Below are 22,869 nucleotides of genomic sequence, written 5' to 3'. Positions count from 1 at the left end.
TCCCTGCATGCTCCAGCCCTTCCTGACTTCCTGTCTTCCATGCCTCCTCCTCCCTCATCACAGCGGTCTCCCGGACCACTTCCCTCTACAAGGCCACTTCTGCCTTGGGCCTCTGCCCTCCACTGTCACCGCCTCAGACCAGCAGTTAGAGTCCCTGATACCTAAAACAATACCTCACGCCCACCTTATCCCACTCTGTGGCTCTTACGCACCACAGTTGATGCTCTGAAGTCATCTCATTTGTCTGTTTGGGTCTGTCTCCACCCTAGGACACGGATCCCCTCAGCCAGGACTTTATTGGTTTGCCCATCTCTAGATCTTTAGCCTAATACAGAGCAGACACTAAATCAATGTTTGGAGAGCACAGGGAAAGAATAAAGGTAAACTAGGGTGGGGCTTTCTTTGTGGTACAGCCCCTTCCTGGATGGAACCCAGGGGCTCCTGGGCTAGGGCCTGTGGTGTTACCATGGTAACCACTGACCTGAAGAGCACTTTGGAGAGGCCACAGCTGTTGCCTCCTAGGGTCCAAATTCTCCTGTGTCACCACCAGTGTGGAGCCAGGGAAGAGAAAAGAGAAACTGGGAGAGAAGGACCAGGAGGTGCTGGAGGTGACAGACGCGGGCCATGGCCCATGGCAACACCATTCCTCTGGTAATGACCTGCGCTCTGAGGATGGGACCCAGACAGGTCTTCCTTGGCAGTCATCTGTGTGGCATAGCAACCCTTTTTATGTAGTGTTTCTAAGGCTGTGGGTTCCTAAAGTAAGCCCCAGCAGTGTCCTGAAAGGCTGCCTATATAGAAAGCATGAATAACACCTTCTATTAAAAACCCGATGACACTTTCTGTCAGGAAGCCTTTGCACAGGTATTGCATAAGACACTCCTTGTCTCCAGTTCCTTCGAAACAGAGCTCTGTGCTTCCTGTGAATGCTCCCACTGACAGGCCTGGCTGCTCCAGCTGCCTGCACACTTCCTGGCCTGATGAGCCAGCCTTTGCAAGTTGTCTTAAGTCCCCCACCCCCTCCACACACACATACACACCTGTCCTTCCCACCAGGCCCTTGGGTCATAGGTTAACGAAGTCTTCACCTTTCCCAGAACCCACCTGGCCGTTCACTGCCCCGTGCTCTGTCTCTGATCACAGCCATCCTGCCTGGGAAACCCTCAAGGGAACAGCCAGACTAGCTTGTCTATGGAGCAGCCAGGCTGAGATGGAAACTGCCTTCCCTCAGATCCACATCTTCACACACACACACACACACACACACACACACACACACACACACACACACACTGCTTGTTCACGGAGAACTTGTGCCACGAATCAGAACGCATGAAGTTCGACAACCCAACTCAACCCAGATACCACCAGTGAGAGTTTCATCACTGGATTCTCCCGTCTACCTCAGCTTCTGTTCAGCAAACCAGAGGCAACGGACCCTGCCTTGGTTTCTCTGAGGAGTAGAGACGAGGAGGGTGGCCAGTTGGTCACTGCTACAGTTCACATACCCACTGACTGTCTGGCTTCATCGCTCAGCAGCGTGTTCCTGGATTCTGAGGGATGGTACCTTCCCGATTTTCTGATGGCCCAGGTGGCCAGGTGGGTTAAGGGCTTTGCCATTTCTTGCCGATTCTATTTGAGGGCACCTTTGGAGAACCATGGGAGGCAGGGATTCAGGAACCTGGGAACCATGCCAACACCTCATAGCTAGTGAGTGGTGAGGCTGGGACTGGAACTCCAGTTCCATAACTCTTAACCGTGCAGTCTACCAACACCTCTCCCTTTCAACTCTTATGGACTACCTCACCCCTGATGCCTCCATGACTGCCACCTGACCCTGCCTCTTTCTGACTCCTCAAGGAACACGCCCCTCGCTGACTTCATCTCTGCACAAACTCCTCCTCCTCTTCCGTGAGACCTTTTCTGATGGAGGGTCTCCCTGTCTGCCACTCTAATTGCTGCTGTTTTCATTAGTCATCCCTGCCTGCCAACTGCTTACCTAACTATGCTTAGCTCTTGGGGACAAGATACTGAACAAGGCAAATAAGGTCGTTACATTCTAAGGGTGAGGAAAATGAATTGCAGAAAACAAATAAATAAGCCTCGAGGCCCCAGTCCCCTGGAGATAACTGGGTTCTGTTTGAATGATGCCTGTTAGAATTACAAGAAAGGCTCGTGGCAATTGTTTGTAAATGAATGAATAGATTGGGGATCTCAGGGCCCTGTGAACATGCTCTGGAAGCTTTGTGGAACATTTGGCTTTTGAGGGTCACTTTAATCAGCTCCCTAGTATGTCGACATGTGTTTGTGAAACAGAAGTCTAAGTCTGGGCTGCCTGGGACATGTGTGCTGTCTCCTAGATGTGGCAACTTCCTGCTTCTCCCACAGCCACCTAGGAACCCCAGCAGCACTGTATGTGGCTCTGTCGATCGCATCCTATGAAATGGAGAAAAGTCTCTGAAATCAGGGTTTTCCAGTCTTTGAACCGAGTCTGCCTGGGAGCAAAGCTGGGTTAGCTCCTGGGCGGTTTCCTTAGCATCTTCCATCTGTGAGCCCAGATGAGGGAGTTGGTCCAACCCTGTTGCTCGCGCTCAGGGCCATCCTCACACCCTTTGCCACATTTGCCATCAGCTTGGTTTTCACCACAGGAAGTCATCAAGTGTGAGTAAAAAGCTGCTTCCTCCATCCTTGGAACATAGTGCTCGTGCGTGTGGCAATGCTGTCCACAGCAGGCGTGCTTAACAGCTTCCAGTTCAAGTTCCCATACCTATAAATAGAAATATCGGAACATGGTGAGAACATTATTCTGAGGTTAACTTAGACCAATATGTGACAATGCCTTCTTGAGTGATGGTGGGGGAAGGGAGGCTTCCAATAGTGTTGACTTAGTATGTGCAGCATTTCTGGGGCCAGTCATAGCAAGCAGCTGGGTCCAAGATGGAAAACAGAAGCTAGAAGTGGTGGTATGTGCCTGGAATCCAGCTGATGGAAGGCAGGAGGACTGAACAACAGAGGCCAGCATGAGCTACATCATGAGACCTTGTCCAAAAAAAGAGAGGAGACTTGAAGAGATGGACCAACAGTTAAGAGCACTTGCTGATCTTTCAGAGGACCTGGGTTTGGTTCCCAGCACACATATGGTGGTTCACAACCATCAGTAACTCTATTCCCACCAGATATGACTACTGAGGGCACCAGGCACACACGTGATACATATGCACAGGGAAAACATTCATACAATAAAATAAATCTAAAGATTTTTTTTTTAAAAAGATGGAGAATAGAAATTAAAGGGTCCTCCCCTCAAGAGTCCAGGAGATAACATCTGCCTTGCTTTTAGATGCTCGCAGAAGCTAAAAGCCAGTCTTACTCATGTTTTTGTTACTCATGGCTTCTTACAGCTTTTTACATCAAAAAGGAACCAAAGAGATGCTTTGGCCTTTGATGTGCTGTGCTTTTCGTATCCTTTAAGATGAAGAAGGTTAGGGAATCCTGCAGCTGTGTGGACAGATCTACTTAAAGCTACACATCCTTTGACATCTTATGGCAGCAATGTAGCATGTATTGAGGCGAGGCTGGGCTTGATTCCAAAAGAGAGTCTGCAGAAAGAACCAAGTGCGTGCCATTCCTGAGGTGTTTAAGCTCTGAACGGAAGCCCTTGCCACACGTGACAAAAGCTGACAAAGAAACAGGCAAGCAGATTTAGCAAAAATTGTCGTGTGTAGGTAGAGCGTTAGCGAAAGTTCTGACACAAATCAGGTTGTGCTTGAGTGGGTGCCATGTGGGATGCAAGAGAGAGAGAGGCTGAGCCCACGCTTGAACTACTGAGGATGCTGGCCCTGAGCTCCACCAGCTCGACGGCGTTGGCAAATCTAACCTCTCTAAGTTTTAGCTTTTTCTTCTCTCTCTGCCCCCTTCCTTTCTGGGGATGGAGTGTGGATGTGGGTGCCAGAGGTTCCCACCCTTAGCTTTTGACATAGTGTCTGTCATTAAACCTGGAGCTCACTGATTTGGCCTCAGAGCTCTTCCTTCCTTTGGACACTAGCACTGGGATGACAGGCATGCCATCACACCCAACTTCTTATGTGGGTGTTAGGAATCTGAACTTAGGGCCCCATGTTTTCTCAGCAAAGCGCTTCACCCTCGGAACTGTCTCCCCAGCCTGAAAACATGCCCCTTCACAGCACTGCCTCCCAGGGCTGTCACGACAGTCCATAACGCGGACTCGAACAGTGTGGAGTACATCACAGACATTCAGCGCTGGCTGGTCTTTGTTGCTGAATCACATATGCTACACAGGTAGATAAACACAGGGCCTCATTGAAATGTACATCATTCAGGTTGAGAATGACAAGTTCCAAGCTGTCCCATCCACCCAGTATGGACTACAAGCATCTTGGAAGCAGGCTCTCCAAGTGTTCATCCCACAGTCTGGACCCATCGAGTTGACTCTATTTGCTGGCTGTTCACAAGGATACTGCTTGACTAGAAGATGTTTTGGACCTTGGATAACAACAAAGCGGGAGAGGTATTTCCTCCACGAGACAACTGTAATAAGTGAGGGGCGAGAACCAGAAAAAAGCGTCAGAGAGGCTGAACTTGTTTTGAGTGGAACAGAGGGGGTAGAGAACAGCCCGGCACAGTCACACTATGCCTTGGAGGCAGAGGGAGCTGTGCGTGTGCAACAGTAGGCAGAAACTTGATGACGTGTATCTTACATCTCCCTTTTCGTGTCCCCTTTTACGGTCCCCTGTCCTGGGCTTTCATCCATTTCTGGCGCTGAAACTGAGCCACATTAGGAGAACAAAACAGGACAATTTTTTTGCCTGACTTGCGACGTGGTGGCCAGGGTCTGTGCCATTCTGGTCCACCAGGTATAGAGGACACGCTCCTCTCTTTGCTGCCTAGCTTTCCAAGACGCCTCCTATTGCAGGGGGTTCTTGCGGCTGGACCAGTGCCTTCTAACATCAACTGACTTGGGTATAATCCAGTAAGTGACAGCAAGACTCTCCCTTGCTTCCTAGTCTCATGGAAGGGACAAGGAAGGACATATGTGTGAGTGGGTGTGTGTCTCTGTTCATGTGATAGTAGCCATGTAGTGTGTGTTTTTACCTGAGGATCGGGGGTGGGCCCAGAACAGTAGCACTGCTCTGTGTGTGTGTGTGTGTGAAAGTGTGTGTGTGAGAGAGTGTGTGTAGGCGTGTGTATGTGTGTGTGAAAGTGTGAGAGAGTGTGTGTAGGCGTGTGTATGTATGTGTGTGTGAAAGTGTGTGTGTGTGAGAGTGTGTGTAGGCGTGTGTATGTATGTGTGTGTGAAAGTGTGTGTGTGAGAGTGTGTGTAGGCGTGTGTATGTATGTGTGTGTGAAAGTGTGTGTGTGAGAGTGTGTGTAGGCGTGTGTAAGTGTGTGTGTGAAAGTGTGTGTGAGAGAGAGTGTGTAGGCGTGTGTATGTATGTGTGTGTGAAAGTGTGTGTGTGAGAGTGTGTGTAGGCGTGTGTAAGTGTGTGTGTGAAAGTGTGTGAGAGAGAGTGTGTAGGCGTGTGTATGTATGTGTGTGTGTGTGTGTCAGTGTGTGTGTGTATATGTATGAGGGTATGTGTATGTGTGAGTGTGTATGTCTGTGAGAGAGTGTGTGTGTGCATGTATACATTCCTACAGAGAGCAGAGGACATCTTCAAGTGCCACCACTCAGGCACTGTCTAGTTTTTGAGATAGGGTGTCACTGTCTTAACTGTCACAGAGTTAATGAGGCTGGCTTGTCAGCAAGTCCCAGAGATCTGCCATCTCTGCCTCCCCAGTGCCAGGATTATAAGCCAGTGCTGCCTCACTGAGCTCAGGCCCCAGTGCTTGGCTTGCGGAGCCTTATCCCAGCTCTGGACAGCACCTGTGATAGTTTGATGGGGAGGTGCCATCATGGTCAGCTATGGATGCTGCTAGGGAACTGTGTCAGGGCTACAAGTAAGGAAATCTCAGTAGTAAAGTTATGGGAGAAGGCTGGAAAGGGCTCTGGAGACCCTTTGTTTTGGGATATAATGTTTAGCAAACACCCACCTTGCACACCCCAGCTTTGAAATGTCCCAAGCTTCTGGCTTCTCTGCAGTGCCTTTGAGCCTTGTGTCCCGTGACCTCAGCTTCTGCTCGGAAACACCAAATTTCCATCTCCTCTCAACAGACTGCCCTTTGTTCCTCACTCTGGATGTCTTTCTCCAACTTGTTTGTAATTTTGGAAGCAGCTTTTAAAAGAACAGTCGGTCATGTCATCATCACAAACAGAACAAACTCCGTACCTCTTCCTGCTGCCAGCTCTCACATGGTTTTCACTTTGTGGGATGAGCTCACCTGCCCAGCTTCCTCATGCAGCTTGGAACCTAAGGCTCTCACTAAAGAGTTTCCTCAGCTTTGAAGTACAAGGGTTGACATTAGTGAGCCTTGCTCTGAGGCCTAGCTGCTTACCAGGAAAATCAGAGACCAAAATCCTTGCTTGGGCGTGGTTTTGAGAATTGGGTAACAGAAAGGACTCAGTAAGGTAGGGCATGCCAGCTCCCACATGATGAAGGCAATGAGGGCCAGGTGTGGCGGGTTGTGTCTGCAATCCTAGCAAGAGATGCTGAGGCAGGAGCATCACCAGAATGAATTACCTAGTGACCCCAAGGATGAAACGGGCTGCATTTTGACACTATCTCAACAGAAAGGAAAAGAAGGCAAAGAAAGCAGCAAGAATATTTAAAACCACATGCCATGACTGCAGCCAGTCCTGGCCTAGGGTCACATATGCATTCCCAAGAATGGCCACATTCTGTAAAATCACACAATAAAGAATACAGAATTCTCTGGGGGAAATTACGTTTATGGATACAAGGCTCAGAAATAGTCACTGATACATAGCAGAATTATAATAAAAACAGTAGCACAGCTGGACACAAGTAGCACAGTTGACACAAGCTGGATCACTAAGAATGTGCAAATGCAGAGGTCTGATGATTACTTTGGAGGGAAGACTGACTTGCTGTGAGTTATTGTACGTGGCATAAGGTGGTCGCATAGGCAGAAGGGACTTGCTTTGAGAATCCTGACATAGCTGGTGGATGTTTGAGGTGAGAGCTTTTTCTTATTCTTCTGGACTCTGCTCATCTGTTTGCAGCTTCCTTCCTTCATGAGCCCATGGAAACAGTGTGGCCCCATGCTAATTCTTAACTCTTCCTCTGCTATCATTTGTATCAATTGTATCGGATACAATTTGTATATTGTATCATTTGAACGTTGTTGTGTTCAAAGAAGGCAGCTGATTGTAGCTGATGTTCTTGAATGATTGAGTAGTGGGTGCCCTAGAAAATGGAATGAGCATTATGCTATATTATGAAAAGTAGACCCTTAATTAACTTTTGGAATTGGATAGAAAGCCATAGTCCTTTAGATTTTAAAAGTGCATCATAGATCTCTCCTCTCATTATACTTGGAAGAGTCCCCTTTGGGGATCACCTAACTAATGAAGGTGACTGCCAGGTTCTCTACCATCCTCCACTTCAACCAGATCACCTGGGGTTTTGTTTGTATTTGAAGAGAAGACTCTCCAATTCACAGGTAAGTTTGCAAAGCATGACCAGGTGATCAAACTATGGTTTACAAGCCACTTCTCAGGAATGTGTGTTGTTTATAAAGAAAGATGATTCTTGGTTGGTAGTACTGGGCTTCGAATGTTCCAAAATTAGTAGATTTTGATCAAGAAATCTTCAAGAGGGCCTTCAAATGGCCATGTTGCCTCCAAGCTACCTGACAAATTTAGTAGCAGTTGTATACACAGAGTATACACTGATAGTCCACTTCTGGTCCAGGCTGACCTGTAGGCATGACCATGTTCATGGTCATGTTATGCCCCTGTCTCCTACAAACAGCAATTCTGTGATTGATTGATTGATTGATTGATACTTATTTTTTTTCTTCTGTAGAGAGCTGGATTGAAAGATGTCTCAATGAAAGCGAGAACAAACGCTATTCCAGCCACACATCTCTGGGGAATGTGTCTAATGATGAAAGTAAGTGCTTGAATCTCTTTCCTCTATGACTTCCCGCATGAGGTCCAGGGCCTGATGGGTTTGGGAGCATTTCTGGTCTGCTAGGCTAGGGCAAACCATCTGGAATAAGACAAGTGTCAACCAGGAATGTTCTGCAGAGAGAGTGGAATCCAGTCGTGTGGGCATGGAAATCTGAGTCAGAATAAACCTTGTTTGTTCTTTACACATCTGCTTCCACAGTCAACCTTCTAGCCTGGTTCCCCAGAGATCCCATCAGAGTGATGCTGGCATTGTGCAAATCCAGACCCTGAAGGGGTCTGTACCCAATGTAAATGTAGCTGGGTTATAGGTTTATGGCTTTAAAACAAGTGCCCTTGCTAATGGAAAGTGGAAATGTCTTCTGGACATCAACTAGGAACTAGAGTTGGATGTGAATCCCCATCTTTACTCCTCTCCTCTGGCTGTGACTGGCCTCCTGAGTGTCTTAGAGTTAAGGACTTGTATGGTCACCATCAGAACTAAAAGGGGGTGCACACTTACCAATCACAAGTAGCTTTCTCCTTTGGGTGTGATGCAGTTTGAGCTCAGTTTTTTCTAAGCCTAAGCTGGGACCACCCACTTCCAGCCCCTAGGACCCTCCTTAAATGTGTGCTTTTTATTATGCTGAGGTAGTTTCCGCTGATTCCTAATCCTTTGGGTGATTTTTTTTTTTAATCCTAAAGTGTTTAATTTCATCAAGTGTTTTCTTCTGTGTCAGCTAATATGATCATATGGTTTTTTTTCTTCTGTTCTGTTATGTGGTATATTAATTATATTGATCTTTGCACTCAAATAGTTGATCCAGCTTGGTTGGTCATTGCATTTTGCAATCTTCAGATCTCTGTATTCTATTTGCCAGTATTTTGTTGAGTGTCTTTGCAACAGTACTCACAAGAGATGCTGGTCTATAAGTTTCTTTTTCTTTTTTTAAATTTAAATTAGAATAAAGCTTGTTTTGCATGTCAGTCCCAGTTCCCTCTCCCTCCCCTGCCCCCAATGACCCCCTGTCCCATCCCCTTTCTGCTCCCCAGGGAGGGTGAGGCCTTCCATGGGGGATCTTCAAAGTCTGTCATATCATTTGGAGCAGGGCCTAGGCCCTCCCCCCCCCCATGTGTCTAGGCTGAGAGAGTATCCCTCTATGTGGAATGGGCTCCCAAAGTCCATTTGTATACTAGGGATAAATACTGAGCGGCCCCATAGACCTAATTGACATTCTTCTGGGTCATTCCTATGCTGGTTTTCCAGCTATCAGTCTGGGGTCTGTGAGCGCCCCCCCCCCTTGTTTGGGTCAGCTGTCTCTGGGGTATTCTATAGCCTGGTCTTGACCCCTTTGCTCATGACTCCTCCCTCTCTGCAACTGGATTCCAGGAGGGCTTCTTTTTCTTATGGTGTCTCTGCCTGGTTTTGGTGCTTGGTGTGATGGCTTTGAGTTTGGAACTGTGCCTGCCTCTTCCATTTTTTAGGAAGATTGGTGCTCTGCACAACCCTGTGTCTTTGGTGGACTCAGGCACTCATCTCTGCCTGGTTTGTCATGGGACAAATGTCTATTTAGCCTTAACAGATAATGCTGTGCAGCCTTCTAAAGTAGATGAGCTGATGGAGACTCCCAGATGTGGCAGAAGCTTCCTTCCAGTGGCTCGCTTCCCTGCCAGCCTGTGTTATACCCATGCCTTTCATCCTAGCTGTTCACACAAGAGCATGTTGCCATCACATGTTGTCTTCCTACACCATATCTAAGGGGGTTCACCAGGTGTAAACATAGTATAAATGCCTTCTCTCCATTTGTGGCTTGCCTTCCCACGCTGTGTGTGTGCACATGTCTGTGCATGTACATCTGCATGTTTGTGGGTGCACACGGATATGCTTGCAGGCCAGAAGTCAACCTCTGGTGCTTTGAAGGAGCTATCTACCCTGTTTTTTGAGGCAGGGTCTCTCATTGACCTTGTCTGAGTAGGCTAGGCTGATTGGTCAGCAGGCCCTAGAGAGTCCCATGGGTTCTGGGACTCAAACTTGTCTTCATGCTTGCAAGGCAAGCATTTCATTGGCTGAACCTTCTCCCCACTCTCCATTCTCTTCATTCTCTTTGGATGACTTGAACTTCTTCAGTACTTATTTATTGTGTGTGTAAGTAGCTGGGGGTTAGGTCATGCACACTATGGCACACAGGTGGAGGTCTGAGAACAGTTTGCAAGAGTAAACTTTCTCCAGGTGGGTCTCAGGGGTGGAGCAAGGGCCTTATCCCATCAGCCATCTGTAAAGTGGAGATTTCCCCCTCTAGTCTGGGTCCAGTTTTTGTCTCCACCCACCAGATCCCATAGCTGTATATTTATAATTGCTTAGCCAATGGCTTAGGCTTCTTACTGGCTAGCTCTCTGTTTATTATTAGCTTATAACTATTAATATGTATGTCTCCACATGATCTTATCCTACAAAAGAATGTCTGAGCACCCACCTTCCCGGGAGCTACATCGTGTCTGTCTTCTGGAAGAGCAGCCAGTGCTCTTAACTGCTGAGCCATCTCCTCAGCCCCAAACATATTGCTTTTTTTCTTTTCTTTTCTTTTTTTGGTTTTTTTGAGACAGGGTTTCTCTGTATTGCTTTAGAACCTGCCTGTCCTGGAACTCACTTTTTAGACCAGGCTGGCCTCGAACTCAAAGAGATCCACCTGCCTCTGCCTCCTGAGTGCTGGGATTAAAGGCCTGAGCCACCAATGCCTGGCTAACAAACTGATTTTTTTCTTTCTTTCTTTTTTTTTAAGGAATGTATATCGTTTATGTCTTAACATTTGTGTGTCCTGGCTAGTTTTATGTCAACTTGACACAAGCTTGAATTATCTGAGAAGAGCGAATTGAGGTTGAGAAAATTCTTCCATAAGGTTGGCCTGCAGGCAAGCCTATAGGGCGTTTTCTTAGTGACTGATGTTCCAGGGCCCAGCTCACTGTGGGTGATTACACTCCTGGGCACATGCCTCTGGGTGTCTAAGGAAGCAGGCTGAGCCTGCCACAGGGAACGAGCCAGGCAGTGAGCAATGCTGCCCCAAGGCTTTTCCTAGCCTCCAGTTCCTGCCTGCAAGTTCCTGCCCAGGCTCCCCTCAGGAGTGGCCTCCAGGCTGAAGGCCACATGGACACTTTCCTCCCCAAGCTGCTTTTGATCACGGTGTTTATCTCAGCAATGGGAACTCATTATGATCAGACTCTCCCTTTATTTACTTTTTGTCAAATCTTTATGACATCTCTCAATTTACCCCTCTCTGTTGCCTTTATTTCTACCCCCACGTTTATTCCCTTCTTCCTTTGGATTTCATGTGTTGACTTTCTCAGTTTTGGGGGTAGATAATTGATTACCAGCCTTTTCTAAGATATACATTTAAAGTTATATAGATTTTTCCTCTAAGCACAGCTTAGCCGAATGCCATGATGTCATTTCCTTCCCTTTTCTCTCCTTCTTCTCTCTCCTCTCTCTCTCTCTCTCTCTCTCTCTCTCTCTCTCTCTCTCTCTCTCTCTCTCTCACACACACACACACACACACACACACAAAGAATAGGCTTCATTCTTGCTATGCAAATGTCCTACTACTGAGCTATATCCTCAGTCCTGTCTGTTTTGTTTTTAGTTTTTTAAGACAGGGTTTCTCTAAGCAGCCCCTGTTGTCCTGGAACTCACTTGGTAGACCAGGGTGGCCTCGAACTCACAGAGATCCAACTTCCTCTGCCTCCTGAGTGCTAAGATTCAAGGTGTGCACCACCACCACCTGGCCTTTTTTCAGTTTTCTCTCTGACCTGTGGCTTGTTCACAGTTCCAAGGCTTGCTTTGTGAGCAGCTGCCATTGCTTAGCTGCTGTCTGCCCACAGCTCCACCCAGCTCCACTGTATCCCAGAGTGGATGTATAATGTCCATGTTTGAAACTGTTGACTCCACTGTCGCAGCACAGGCTTTATTGTGGAGGAACCTTTTACTGTTGGACGTGTAGTTCAAATATGTCACATCCTTAAAGACGCACCGCCATCTTTGGCTGCTCTCTGGGTTCTGAGACGAGTGTGTTTAAGTCTCCAGCTGATGGATTGTTCCTAGTTTTCTAGATTGCTATATCCTCTCATCAATGGCCATCATCCTCATCAAACCTCATTACCACTAAATTATTTTGCCTTGAAGTTTTATCATGGCTACACCAGCTTCTTTCTGGGTTGTTATGGTGTATTTTTCATCTTTGCTTTCTTCTTGTTGTTGTTGTTTGTTTTGTTTCTGATTTCGATGAATTCGGTATTAGGGTTTTTTTGGTTTCACTTACTTGGTGCTGGTATGGAACCCCAGCGAACGGCTGGTATGGAACCCACGGCGAACCCCACGGCGGCACAAGTGCTGGCCTCATGATGAAGGTTGTGTTCTGAATGGTGCTGGGAGTCAGTCCAAGGGCTGAGTGTGTGCTGGGCACACCCTCTGCCACCAAGCTGCCCCAAGCTTATCTTTCCCCTACAAGTTTAAAAACTGTCCTTTGATAATCTCTACTTCATTGAAGATTTGCTCTTCGTTTTGTTGGTCGTATCATGGACATACTTAGTGTTGCCTTTTAAATTTGAATCATGTGTCCTTCTTTATTCTTTCTTTTTCGTGTTCTTGGGGGGTGTGGCTGTTTATGGGATGCTTGTTTAGATGTTTCCCTCGGCTTATTTCCAAGTTGACATTCTCTTAGAGAGAAAACCCTGGTTGGGAGAGATGGCTCCCTTGCTGGTTAAGGGGTTGGTTTTGAGTTTGACCACAGCATGAGTGTCAAGAGTGGTATGACCACAGGTGTCTATAATCCCTGTGTTGTGGGACTCCCTGGGCAGCCACTCAAATGGGTCACCCAATGTCAACCTCAGGCTACTACACACATGAGCACACAACTGCATAAACTGGTGTACACACACACACACACACACACACACACACTGTCTCTTGAGAGTTAGTCTACAGAGAAATCATCATTTCTTTGAATGCCGTGTGCCCTTTTCTTGCTGCTGTTAAATTTGTGTCTGGCCTTCTGTTTTCAGTGATGTGGCGATGGTCCCACACACAGGACTTGATGGTATTTCTTCTTTGTGTGGAGCAGTGTTTCTCCATCTATAGGTTGCCATCAGATTTTCAGACTTCTTAGTCCTTGTCTTTCAGATCTATTTTCTGCCCTCTGCTCCTTCCCTGCTAATCTGGAACTCTGAACACCTGTGGAGCTGTCTCCCAGGCCCTCAACTGCCATTTTTAAAAAGCATCTCTAGTCTGCTGCAGAGGTAAAGGGGAAGGAGGCAGAAAGCCATGAGCTGGTTTGTGAGTTACATTGCTCTAAGCAGAGAGGCTTAAGAAGTGTGGGAAACAGGCCAGGAAATGTGAGCTTCAGCCTTGTGTTGGCTAGTTTTGTGATCTGAGCTACAGTGATCTGAGACGTGCAAACCTCAATAAGAAAACACCTCCAGAAGATTGGGCTGCAAGCAGGCAAGCTGTGGAGCATTTCCTTCCTTCCTTCCTTCCTTTTTTTTTTTTTTTTTTTTTTTTTTTTTTTTTTTTTGAGACAGGGTTTCTCTATGTAGTCCTGGCTGTTGGAACTCATTCTGTAGACCGTGCTCTATCCCCTTCCCCAACTGCTGGGATTAAAAACATGTGCCTCCAGCCTTTTCTTAATTCGCAGTTGATGGTGGAGTGCCCACCTCATTGTGGATAGGACCAACCCTGGGCTGGTGGTCCTGGGTTCTTTGAGGAAGAGGCCTGAGCAAACCACAATGAGCAGCACCCCTCCATTGCCTCTGCAGGAGCTCTTGCCTCGAGGTTCCTCCATGCTTTATTTCCTGTCCTGACTCCCTTCAAGATGAACAGTGCTGTGGAAGCATAAATAAAATGAACTCTTTCCTCCCCAACTCGCTTTTGGTCATGGTGCTTCATCATAGCGATAGTAGCCATAACTAAGATAGCCCTGTCACGGGATGACTGGAATTTCAAAGAGGGAACAGCAAGCTTGATGGCTAAGGTGACCCTGAAACACTGGCTTTGGGAGAGGCCATGGAGATGGTGGATTCGGGAGCAGGTGGAGTTATCTGGGCACTCCAGGGCTCCCGTCAGGGTGCAGGTTTGAAAAGAGGAAGCATATAGACTATCGCAGGCTATATCGATGTTAGTCATGGTGGGAACTGGAGGGACGGCTCCAAGGAGCAAGAGCTCAACGGGGTTCTTCCAAATTTGTTTCTGGGTCTCTAGGAACTAGAGCATGTGCAGTGTAACACAGATGTGCCCAAGTCCTCTAAGCTTCGGACTGCTGTTTCCCTGGTACCTAAACATCAAAGAACTCTCACCTCCAGCCTGTGTCTCATTAGGAGCCCAGCCTTCCCTTTGGCCCTGCTACCATCAGGGATTCTCCTCGTGCCTAGGGGGAAGGAGTCCACGCCGGGCCTTGCTTCTTCCTCCTCCTCCCAGCTCCTGACGGTGGCTTTCTTGTCTGCCCTCTTACCATGCCCCCAGGCTGGCATCTTCCTTTCCTTACCAGCCCTCCTGACTCGCTATGCCTGTAAGTGACAGGCTATTCATAGCACAAGCAAGGGAAAGGAAGCCCAGGGTCATGGTGGGTCACAAGGTGCGGTGACTCACGCCTATTCTATTAAAATAGCACCCTTTCAAGGTTACATAAGCAAAGACCTCCTCTCTTTCTCCACCCAGCTCGCTCAGTGTGTCTCGGTTTTGGTTTTTTTTTTTTTTTTTTTAATCCAATTTGGGGTCTTGTAACTTCATAAAAGGGATTCCGGAGAATAGGAAATGTTGTTAAGTCTTATTTGAAATTCCTAACAGGGTAAAAAAAAAAAAAGAAAAAAAAGAAAAAAGAAAAACCGATGAGAAGACTGCTGAGTTTACCCACTGGGGAGAAGACCCGGTCGGGGAGGTAGGCTTGTCTTTTAGGACTGCTATGTAAATCCCTCAAGCTGTGGGAGAGAGATCCCTGGCAGCGGCAGAGAGAGTTCAGGTAGTGTTAGGCTAGAGAATGCCTTAAAATCCGAAACAAGCGATGTCTCCCACAGGGAAATTCCCATAAGCTGCTTTTATAACCATTACCACCAACACCAACACTGAGATTACCACCATCAACATCAGCACCACCATCAACATCAGCACCACCACCATCATCAGCACCAGCACCATCATCAGCACCACCACCATCATCAGCACCACCACCATCATCAGCACCAGCACCATCATCAGCACCAGCACCATCACTATCATGATTATCACTGTTTGTGGCAGTGGGGAATAGAACCCAGGGCATGCATGCTAGGCAAGTTCTCTAATGTCAGGCCACACCCCCAGCCTCTGACTGCTTTTGCAGCCTTGCATTCCTGCACTGAGCCCTACTGCTGCTGCAGGAATGCAAGGCTGCCAGCTTGCCGACGAGGCACCGGCATACAGATCGACTTAAGATACTCCACACATTCCTTCCTTCCAAGCCTTTTACTTATAAATGCTGCCCTTAACTTGGCTTGTTTCTAGCCAGCTTTTCTTAAGTTATTCCATCTATCTTTTGCCTCTGGGCTTTTATCTTTACCCTGCAAACCTTTCTTTACTTCCTACTCTGTGGCTTGCTGTGTAGCTGGGTGGCTGCCCCTGGAGTCCTCCTCCTCTTACTCCTCTATCTTTTTCTTCCCAGATCCCCCCCCCCCCATTTATCCTCTGTCTGCCAGCCCCACCTATCATCTTCCTGCCTTGCTATTGGCTGTTCTGCTCTTTATTAGACCAATCAGGTATTTTAGACAGGCAAAGTAACACAGCTTCACAGAGTTAAACAAACACACCATAAATTAATGCAACACATCTTTGCATCCTTAAACATTCCACAGCATGAACCAATGTGACACGTCCTAAAAATAATATTCCACAACCGCTCAGCTTCGGACCTTTTGTGTCCGTCTGTCCCCTCTCCCCCCCCAGAAACAATGATCCCCACTTCATGATAAAAGTACTGGACATCAGGGTATTGGAAAGTAAGCCATTCATTTTTACCACCTTGCAAAGTAGGGCTTCAGCCTACAGAAAAGGCAAAACATGGCCGGTATGCCAATTTGGCACAAAATGATGGTTTTTTATAGTCCTAAGTGTGTTTCTTCCTCCTTGGTTATGTTGGAGAGGAGGGAGGTAGACTCTTTCCCTCTTCCTAAACTCCCCATCCTCCCGGACCTCTGGATCGCCTTCCCTTCCTGATTCGGGGGGGGGGGTTGTTTTTTTAGAAAATTGTCTGTCACGTTTCAACTCTTAGGAAAGGTAAAAAGTGTCCAGGTGCCAGTTTGTAGCTGAGGAAGACAGGGATCTAGTGCCTCCCGTTATCTGACGGATGCGCTTTAAGCCCCCCTCAAACTGAAAATGGACCATACTGACTAATTTCTTACTCCTACCAGCCGTGTATGCTTTGCCCGCTTTCCTTCTGGGCTCTGGGCCTTTCTCCTCCTGGTTTTATGGGACTTACTTCTTTGGTGGCAGATGTATCCTGAGAGTCTCACAATTGCAGTTTTTCCCAAGCCTAGTCGCCATCTTTGAAAACTATGGCACATTTTCTACTCCCTCACATAGAAAATTTTTAGTTTTATTTTTTGTAGTGAAAACGTGCCAGTTTTTTCCTTGTACAGCTTTCGGGGTTCACGTCTGAGTTAGATGAGCCCCTCTCTAGACAGAGGCTCTGGAGGAATTCAACCAGAGGAAGACAGGAAACAGGTATTTTGCTCCTCAGGGCAATGCTGCCGCCACCCCTGTTTTGTCTGGGACTCAGCCCTGTTCCCACAGAGAGGAGGATTTACTGCCAAGCACCTGGGTGCCACACACCCTGCTCCGCAGCAGAGGCTCTTAGGGAGGTGGTGAGTTAGGGGAAATCAAACATTTGCCAACTGCCTGCTCCCACCAGGTGAGGCGGCCAGGTGTGGGTAGGACAACACAATGAAAGGAAATAGAATTAGAACCTGGAAGTGAAACTCTAGCCTCACATGAACTTGAACTGTCCCTCTTTTGAGCTGAAGAGGTGATTAATTAATTTAGAGACTTTCTCCCACTACATTAAACTCTTCGAATCAGCCTCAAGGCAGGAAATATTCTAGAACAGGTACCTGGATATGGCAAATTTAATCAGCACAGGGCTGAACCACTAGGGAGAAACAATGGGTGGGAACCATGTTCTTTAAACCTGCAGTCCATCACTGCATGCCAGAAAGAAGGCCGGGCTCATACATGCTCGAGTATAGAGGCTTTGACAGGAGTAAGGCGCGGTTGTCTTCACTCCACCAATAGCCACGTGATCTTAGACCAACGGCTATGCTCCTCTGAGCCTCCCCTTTCCTCCGCTGGGAGAGGAGTAAATGCTACAACGTGCTCTAGTGTTGATGAATGCTAAACACCATAAATGCTGCATTTGGTGCTGTGTGTGTGAACTCGTTCATTCTCTAGGGCAGCTGTGAAAGCCAAACAGCTTCGTGAAGAGCTTAGCATATTCTGGGCACCTTACTTGTCTTCCATGTATGGGCTTCATGTGCCGTTGTTACTTGGTGCTCTCTGAGGTCAAAGGGGAAGGGCTCAGACTTTTCAAATCATTTCTTCATTCATTCACAGGTAGTTTTTGAACCTTCGAGGTGTGTTGGTGTGGTGTGTTGTCAGATCTGCACCCTCCTGAGCTTGCAGCTGGGCAAGGCAGCTGTCAGAATTTCGGCCTGATACTTCATGACCAAAGCGATAGCATTTAGAGGTGGGGGTCTAGGGAGGGGATTAGGACATGAGCATGGAAGTCCCCAGGAAAGGAATGAGTGCCATTGTAATAGAGTCCCCAGAGAGCTTTTTACCCATTCTGCCACAGGAGAGAGTACGGCATCCGCCAAACAGCTCCTTTGAGCCAGTAGGAGATCCCTCACCAGATGTGGAGTCTTTCGGCATCTTGATCATCTTGGACTTCTCAATGTCCGGGAGTGTACAAAAGGACGTTTCGTTGTTTATAAGCCATCAAGTGTACAGCATTTTGTTACAGAAGCCGGAGTCGGCTAGGACAGTTACAGAGTAGTAATAAGGGCTCTGCTAGGGAGAGAGAGGACAGGGGCTGTGGAGCCACTGAGTCAGTCCCTGCGAGGACTGTGGCCTGCATGCTGGCTGTCTTGGAGGAACTACAGGTTTTGAGTGATAGCATGTACACTGCAGCAGGGCGGGTCAGAGCCCTGTGTTCTTGGTGCCCTCTGGTCTCCACAGACAAGGAAGTGACAGACCCAACAGCTTCTTTGGGTCACAACAACATGCCCAGCCAGGATTTGAGCCTAGAAGTAGAGGAAAGTAATGGAAGAGGCCAGAGGCGTCTGTGCTGTGCTGGGAACTGTAACTGTGTTTTCCTAGGGGTTCTCCGAAGCAGAATGCTGCCCGGCTTTAGCTGGTGGGCACCACAGAGTAAAAGCGCCAGGAATCCCACTGGCCTGATGGTGTGCCTTGCTAGATGGGTCTAACTTGACCAGAGTCCCTTCAGCCTACTCAACTGCAGAGTCACTGGGCAGTGCCCAGATCCTAAAGTCTGCAGAGACGCTGGGCAGCGCCAAGTTTCTTGGTCTCCGTCATCTATTGCTGTTCCGTCTTCTTAAACATGCTTTCCTGCCTGCTTTGGATTGATGGCCCCTTCAGATCCCAAGCCAAGCACCACTGTACCTGCCCAGAACTTGAACATTTTTAGCTGATATTTTTTTTAATTGAAAATGGATTTTTATATAGCATATTCTGATTATGATTACCCCTCCCCAGCTCTTCCTAGATCCACCCCACTTCCTCATCCACACCCTTTCTCCCCACCCTCATCTGAATACACACAGGCACTTAAAAAAAGAAAGAAAGAAAAGAAAAAGATAAAATAGAAAGAAACCAGGATAGGACAAAACAAACAAAAAGAAAAAAGATCCAAAGAAAAAGCACAAGAAACACATACAGGACACTGAGACACACATTTGCATACAAACAAAACTCATAAAACAATAGGAAAATAATATATAAGTAAAAGATCTGCAAGGTAAAACCAAACCAAAACAAAAATCTCCAAAAATACTACTGAGTTAATTTTGTGTTGGCCATCTACTATCGGGCATGGGTCCTGCCCTTAAGTATGGTGTTTATACCCAGTGTGACTCCATTGGAGACTATCGAGTTTTCCTTTTTCAGCTGATGATGAAGAGAGCAGAGGCTGTGTCCGCTTTTCTTGGCTTTTTGACTGGCGCAGGGCTAAGCTGTAGGAGACATTCAATACACATTTGGTGAGTTAGGATTGATAGTTACCAACTATGAGGGTCAGGCTTGGAGGTGCCACCTTGATGGGAGAAGGCCAGGCATTACCCAGAGGCAGAAGATGCCTGTTTAGAGAAGAGATCAAAGGCCCATCCCGGCTTTGGGTAGAACAGTTCTTGTCTGGATCACCAGTAGCCACCCTAGGACCATCACAGGTACCAGCCCACATTTACCAACTGTTTGGACCATGGGGATTTTCTAGCCTCCGAAAAACTTTGTTCTTAACAGTTTATAAATATACATACCAACCTCTCAGCTCCGTTTGGTGGGCTCACATGTCACAGTCTGCAGGATGGGATGTATGGTGGCTAGCACAAATGCCTTTTCAAAGAATGTTAGTTTCATTTTGGTACTCTTTAAAAAAAAAACATACCTAGTCTTTAAAGCATTTTTGTCTTCTATGTACATACGCATGCATGTCTGCGCACCATGTGTTTGGCTGGTGTCTGCAGTGTCGGGTGCCCTGAAACTGGAGATACAGAGAGTTGTGAGCCACCATGTGAGTGCCAGGGAGGAATCTCCGGTCCTCTGCAAGATGCATTGATACCATGTGGTTTGGAGCTATGAAATGTCAGTTTCACTGCGTACACGCCAGCACCGGAATCTTTGTCATTTATAATTTGACCTCCTCTCCGAAATCCACGTAGTACCACAGTTTCCTCTCTATCTCTTTGTGCACCGCAGAAATAGAATGATACTTTCATTGCTTACCGATTGCATTCTTATGACAGCCTTAGCTCCATGTTCTTTACTAGGCTGTAAAACTGAGGCCCTGGCAGGGGCTGACACCAAGGTGACTTGGGCACTCACTCTCCTGCTGTCTCAGCAGTCTGCGAGCCCTCAAGGAGAGGAGATGGATGGGGGCTACACTGCTCACTAGAACATGAGTGTAGCGACAGAACCAGACGTGTTGGGGAGGCTTCCAGCAGGTGACACGGCCCAAGTTAGGCTGGAAGGGACAAGGGCCTTTTAGAAGGGGCTTGCGTGACAAAGCGGACTGAATAGCGCTGAGTCTGTAGAGGATTCTGACATGTTTGAGCCTGAGAACTCTTGTGCTTATATTAGTACTGTGGTCTGCGAGACAACACCCAGTGGATACGGAATTTATTAGCTGAGGAATGGGATTGGCTTTCAAAACAGAGAGACAGCCACTTTGGGGCCCATTAGTGAGTGACACAGTATAGGATTCAGAAGCCTGAATCTGATTCACTCCCTGCCTTCCCTTTGAACCTACCACTCTCTCTGTCCAGGCACAGGTTTGCCGTCTCTTTCCCATTCCTTTACTGGCCAGAGAGTCTCTTGAAGGTTGCATTTAATTGTGGGGAAAATTTTCTTCTCAACCCCATGTTTTAATCAGAATTATACTGATACCAACCTGCTTTCTTGGGTAGAATGTTTCTGGGGACTCAGCTTTACTGAAACACTGAAGATTTTTAGGAAAGAGTTGGTTAGGTGTAGCCAATCTGTGGCCTGTAGGATCTGTGCAGCCAAGGATAACTGTGACAAAGCATAAACCTATGCAAAGCATTATGTACGGTCCTTGAGCACAGACTTTGTAGATGACGGTGTTATGGCACAGTGTCAAAAGGGCAGGTACTCGTTTGCAACCAGCATCTTGTACCATCTTCATTTTTTTGTTTTATTCAAGCTGTTTTCACAGGTACTAGTTCCTTTCCATCTAAGTTTTCTGTGCCAGACTTTGTTCAGTGTATTTGTAGGTGTGGTGGGCGTGGTTTTGTTCTCTTTCATCTCTCTCTTTCCTTTCCCTTCTTGTTCTTTGCTTGAGATGCTGGGGATGAAGCCCTTTTATGGAGGGGCACAAACGTCCAGCCCACAGCAGTGAGTGAGGACAATATATGTAAATCCTCACACCATGGAGACAGATGTCCAAAATCTAAGTGGCTAGGTGCATGTTACCTGTCAGTGACTACGGGGTTGGGGGCAGCCTGTCAGATCAACCTACTGTGGTCACATAAAGCAAAGGGACCTACGAGTTTTCTGCAGGAGTCAGCTTTCTGTGTCAGGTGTGGTGGCTCATGTCTTTAATTCCAGGACTTGGAAGGCAGGAAGGTCTCTCTGAGTTTGAGGGCAGCCCCGGTCTACATGGTAAGTTCCAAATTCCATATGTAACAAGGGCCAGCCACACAGAGAGGTCTTGTCTGAAAAAACCAAAGTAAGTTTTCCTTGTGTTCTTTGCATTAGTGTGCAGCGAGGCTTGCATGTTGGGAACGCCAAGGCGCCATTGTGTCAAGGCGTCAGCATCCTAGGAGCACTTGGGCTTTTGAAACTTGGGGTGACCGAGAAACCTTTCTCCTGTCGCCAGCTGAAGTCAGCTCCCTTTTCTCTCCTTTAACAGATGAGGAAAAAGAAAACAATAGAGCCTCCAAGCCACACTCCACTCCTGCCACTCTGCAATGGTAAGTGTCTGCTCTCAGCAAATGTGAGTCACCCGGATCCCTCTAGCTATCACTTTCAGGCTATGGCTTGGCTGTCTTGACATTGTCATGCTTACTCGGCATTTAGTAACCCACCTGAAATGTGTTTAATTTGATGATAAACGCAAAGCCCCCATCTTATATGTAGCCTGGTGATCTGAGTTCTCATATGTCTTTGGGGGTGGATTTTTTTTTCCCACTATCAAAACACTGGTAAAGGATTAGGTTTTATGTGAAAGTTGTTAACTGAGTTTTAATAGGATCTGTTATTACAACCTGTGGAGCTTTAGTAAATGGAAATGAAAATCTGTCCATCCTTAACCTAGGAGCCCTGAGTGAATTAATAGTTGTTGAAAATATAATTATTTTACTATTACATTAACAAAAGTGATCCTCTAGAATGACCTTCCATTTAATATTTGAAATTCCCAGAGTTGACGAAATGTACAGCGAGAACCTCTGCTCTCAAAGCTTTACTTGAACCCTGGAGCTCTCTGACTTGAGACCCTTCCTTCGGAGGAAGCTGGCTGTTGAAGGCTGTGCTTCCCTTAGCAGTCTAGTTCAGTGAATCCAGAAGAACCCAGGAGGAGCAAAGGGAGGGAAAGATTTGGAGCGGGGAGGTTTGCACATGGATTCCTTGCGAGCTTCTGTGTGGGGTTTGCTTACATGCCCTATGCCATTCTACATCACTGGCCCTAGTACCGCTTTGTCCAATTTATACAGGAGAAAATAAAACTGAGGCCGTTACATCATCGCTTAGGCCACGGCTTTCTAGGTGGGAAGAGGCAGGAGTCTGGCTGGGGCTAATTTACTACCAACCCAGTGCTTGGAAAGGACTGAGAAAGATCTGACAGGGAAAGGGAACTGACGGCCGTAGGACTGTTCACGTTTCAGTCTCTGGGCTGATGTGCACAGAGGAAAGGAAGATGACATAAGGCATATCTCAGATAGCCTTCCAGGGGTTTCCACAGTCAGCTTGCCTTCCAGGGGTCACCGCTGTCACCTTGCTAGCAGAATTTCAATGAGAGGGAACACATGGAGAAATAAGGGGGACAAGCAAAAGGCCTAGAAAGGAGTCTTGGAAGCCA

General features: G+C 47.2%; 1 protein-coding gene across 1 annotated transcript in view; it reads left to right on the top strand.

Annotated features, from left to right (window-relative positions):
- Nucleotides 1-22,869, top strand: part of Rfx4 (regulatory factor X4) — a 128,583-nt gene that overhangs the window by 12,118 nt on the left and 93,596 nt on the right. The window contains exons 2-3 of the mRNA XM_051206210.1: nucleotides 7,947-8,033; nucleotides 21,703-21,763. Of these exons, the coding sequence (XP_051062167.1) occupies nucleotides 7,947-8,033; nucleotides 21,703-21,763 (148 nt within the window). The remainder of the gene's footprint in view (nucleotides 1-7,946; nucleotides 8,034-21,702; nucleotides 21,764-22,869) is intronic.

Source organism: Phodopus roborovskii, unplaced genomic scaffold (assembly GCF_943737965.1).
Source record: "Phodopus roborovskii unplaced genomic scaffold, PHOROB, whole genome shotgun sequence".
Lineage (NCBI taxonomy): Eukaryota > Metazoa > Chordata > Mammalia > Rodentia > Cricetidae > Phodopus > Phodopus roborovskii.
Note: the sequence above shows the minus strand (reverse complement) of the source record. Positions and strands in the feature narration are given on the sequence as shown.